A 3,930-nucleotide genomic window follows, 5' to 3' on the forward strand; every position below is an offset into this window, starting at 1 on the left:
AGGTTCTTCATTATGTGCTGTGTGTTTGCTGACTCTGTGGAAGCAGCCCTGGGTCACTTCATTACAGTGGATATTTACTGATGTGCGTGAGCGCTGATGGGGTTTCCATAATCTCTCCCTCCATCTCTACACCAGGTGTGTGCTTACCACGAACGAACTCTGAACCAAGCTAACGTCCGAGTCTCACGTCCTAGCAGAACCAAGCTAACGTCCGAGTCTGACAAAAAGCAACACCAGGATATACTCAGTCAAAACCCAAACTGCCCAGATCTGAGCCAGGTGCCCGTCACTCGGGCCAGTCTCGGTGTCGGCGCCATACTCACCCGGTTCTCCTCCTCCCTCAGGTCCGGCATGGTGCTGATACACAGGCTGATCACGGTCACGGCAACCATCAGCACAGACGTGCAGGCAAACGCCTTCCCCGGCAGACCCGACTGGGGATTCTCCACCATGTCCCTTAACCAGCTCATGAACCTGCGGTAGCGCGTCTCCTCTAGCAGGGGGCGCAGCCCAACGGCGCGGCTTCGGCGTTCCTGCTCCCGGCGTTCCAGTTCGGCTACCTCTTCCAGGCGCGTGTACATCTTGCGCTTGCAGCAGCGTTCCATGTGGGCTGCCTCCACGCCCCAGTACGCCAGCTCCTCATGCAGAGACAGGGCACACGTCTCGCGCAGCAGACGGAGTTTTCCCGCGGCCAGGAAGTTGAGGATGACGCGGAAGATACTGGGACTGCGATCGAAGAAGAACTCCTGCCGGGCCTCGTCGTAGTCGTCGCACACGCCTGCGATCTCCTCGGGAGTGCTGCCAGGGCGCAGGCGGCCCAAGCGGGTCAGCGGGAACTGCTCCAGCGTGCTCCACGGAAACGTGTAGCGGTTCCCGCCCACGTTGATGAGCGCTTGCAGCGCGTGGTCCACCGACAGCAGGTCCTCCGGCCGCCGGAGCAGACGGGCACGCTGGTAGTACACGCCCTTGGCCGTCTCCGTCTCCGGGATCTCTGTGAAGATCCGGTCCAGGCTGCTGTCATCGCTGACAGAGAGGTTGCTGAAGTCATGGTTGGCGTTACTGATGATTGGCATGGTGGCATGGAGAGGGGTGCAGCGTCTGAAGCAAGATTAGCTCCGCCCCAGCCAAGCGTTAGCTCCGCCGCAGGCGCTGGGAATCGGTGGTCATCCCAAGCACAGAAGAGCAAATCCCACAGGAGGCAGCAGAACATTCATGGACGCAGCATTCCGTCTGCCAGAGAACAGGTTACACACACCACTGATGTACAGATTAAAGTGGATTTACATACAACAAAACAGTTCAGCAATTTGTAACTCACATTTAATAATCTGCAAAATGTATTTACAACGTAAGTCTGGAAGTCGCACAGTTAACGTGAGGATGATCACAACATCCTTTATGCATCCGGTGTAAGGGAAATAAATCACGGACTGGTGACCAAATAACAGATGTTTGGAGTTTAATAAATGTATGAGCTGCTACAATAACGCGTCATTTCACAATCCGATTACAATCTGAACGCGTCACGTAGGGTCATTTGAGCGAGGACTGTGTCAAGCTTGTGGAGCCCGGGACGGGCGCGTGAAAGTGTCCCGGGCGTTAGTGCGCTGCTGTTGCCAAGGTGCTCCGTTACGCTGGTGAAGGGGTAGGAGAGCGCGCGACTGCGCGTGAACAGACGCCGTGCAGAGAGAGGCCGAACTCCCCTCGGTGCGAGCCTTGTTGTGCCGTGTGGAAAGTTAATGGAAGGAAACGTTTTGTGGCGACATCCACAGCGCGCGCTGCACACATACAGCCGACGCCAGCTCGTCCATCGCCTCGCGCTCCATCACGACACATAAACTACGCATCACAGCGAGGCCGGAAAGTTGATCGCCCCGTGCAGCCTGACACTTCATCTGTCGTCATGCTGGATGCAAACGGCGTGTTTACTCCAGACAGAAGGATGCGCATGCAGAGGGCCGGAGACTCCCCTGCGCTGCGGCTAGAAAGACGGGACACCAACCACCGCGCACAGCTCATACAAATCACTTCTAATCATTGAAATCATCTCATTTGGTCTTTCGTGTCGCCCAGGTTGTTAAGCTATGAGCTACAAAAGTTCGACGTGTATGTGACATGACTAATGCACGCGCGTCTCACTGGCTCGATACAGCACCAGGACCGTTAGACGCGATAATCGCGTGTTAGTTTCATGCAGACGTCGCCCACATCCCGTCTACCGGCTCCGGGTTCTGTAGCTGCCTACCGTGTCCTCCCGTGCGCTCCGCGTCCGTCCGCCGCTCCTCACTTTCTCGAGCGAGTTGGTAACAACGCCTCGCACTCCCGCTCGGACACGCGACTTCACTTCTTCATCACACGGCTTCGAAAGCGTAGACAGGCAGTCCCGGACACACGCGGGGGGGACACGCGTCCCGATCAGGCGTCCCGAGCGGCTGGAACCACTGGAAAGACTGCGCGAGTAGTGCGGGAGTCCGCGCGCGCCCCTCGGCAGTCAGAGGACGGGAAGTTTACGAACGGGAGCGCGAGCACATTCCCCACGTCACACTCCCAACTGCAACTGAGCCAGGCGCGAGGGGAATTTCATCTCAGTTCGTGCTGCCGCAAGCACGGCGTCATATGTGCTCGCGAGAAAGAGTGGAAACAGCCCGTGTAGTTGGACCGGACAGCACGCGCGTTCACTTTAAGCGCAGGACTGCGGTGATGTTTCACATAAACGGGCAACGTGCACACAATACAGCCTCAAACACGGAATTAATCATAACTCACAAAAAACTATCATTAAAAACCCTCAAAATCAACACATTAAAAAGTGCAGATGTGAATTAAAAAATCTATATTTGATATCTTCCAAAAATAAATAAATAAATCACTGAACTGGATTGTAGCTACATTTAATCTAGAATAAAATTTGAATAAGTGTAGATTATGTAGTATGTATTCATGCACAGAAGTAGTCAGGGAGGGGCTCAATGATTTCACAAGGAGCAGAACATCACTTTGGCATACAGCATCTTACCAGAGACACACTGCACAACTATGTATTATAAGGTTCACACACACACACACACACACACACACACACACACACACAGAGAGAGAGAGAGAGAGAGAGGAAACACTTTCTGAACGCTCGTTAGCTCGAGCATGCCCGAGGAAACGCTAAAGCAACACTCTGTACAAATCCAGGTGGCAGACTCACGTTAACAGAGCAGCTCGTGGGAAGCGTGAGCTGAGATGTTCACTTATTCACGCTCACCATCACTATGCGCTGAGTGTGATGAGAGCATGAAATCTGAGCAATCTCATGTACGCACACACACACAGCCAGTCTAAAGTTTCTCCCGCAGTAAAGCAATGGCAGAAGTTCAATTAACCCTTATAGAAACACTGCAAACAGGGAGAGAGAGAGAGAGAGAGAGAGAGAAGGATGGAGAGAGAGGGGTTAATGTCTTAATGTCTATTAGTAGGTGAGTGGTGAGTGTTAGTGATGTGGATGGTCTGTTCTACAGTCGTGTGGTAATAAGAGAGTCAGCTGTCACTACTGCAGGCGTGGTGTGTGTGTGTGTGTGTGTGTGTGTGTGTGTGTGTGTGTGTGTGTGTGTGTGTGTGTGTGTGTGTGCACGCTAACAGCCATCCTTCAGGCTTCTGCTGCATTTCTGCCCAGTTTGCTTATTTTTTGTTTGTAATCCTTTTTTCGCACTCAAGGTTATTTTATAAAAATCCTAGTTTTCAGAGACTGTTTGTAGAGACAGCAGGTCTCAGCAGTTGTTCTGGTGTGTGTGAGAGAATCTCTGGGTGTGTGTTCTGAAGAAAAGGCCTTCACACACTAGAGGAACCAGAAAGTCTTCCACGTGTAAACGCTGATACTCCTTACCTTACCCTACCTCACTCTACCTCCCTACCTCACTCTACCTCTCTCCACCTCCCTAC

At 52.9% G+C, this 3,930-nt stretch overlaps 1 protein-coding gene across 1 annotated transcript in view; it reads right to left on the reverse strand.

Moving 5' to 3' along the window:
* kcng4a (potassium voltage-gated channel, subfamily G, member 4a) overlaps window positions 1-2,597 on the reverse strand; it is a 14,844-nt gene extending 12,247 nt beyond the window's left edge. The window contains exons 1-2 of the mRNA XM_027029366.3: window positions 2,246-2,597; window positions 324-1,230 (exon numbers count right to left, since the gene is read on the reverse strand). Of these exons, the coding sequence (XP_026885167.2) occupies window positions 324-1,073 (750 nt within the window). The 5' untranslated portion in view covers window positions 1,074-1,230; window positions 2,246-2,597. The remainder of the gene's footprint in view (window positions 1-323; window positions 1,231-2,245) is intronic.
* Window positions 2,598-3,930: the final 1,333 nt, after the last annotated feature.

The sequence above is a fragment of the Electrophorus electricus genome, chromosome 6, assembly GCF_041902795.1.
Source record: "Electrophorus electricus isolate QZ-2024a chromosome 6, ASM4190279v1, whole genome shotgun sequence".
Taxonomy (NCBI): domain Eukaryota; kingdom Metazoa; phylum Chordata; class Actinopteri; order Gymnotiformes; family Gymnotidae; genus Electrophorus; species Electrophorus electricus.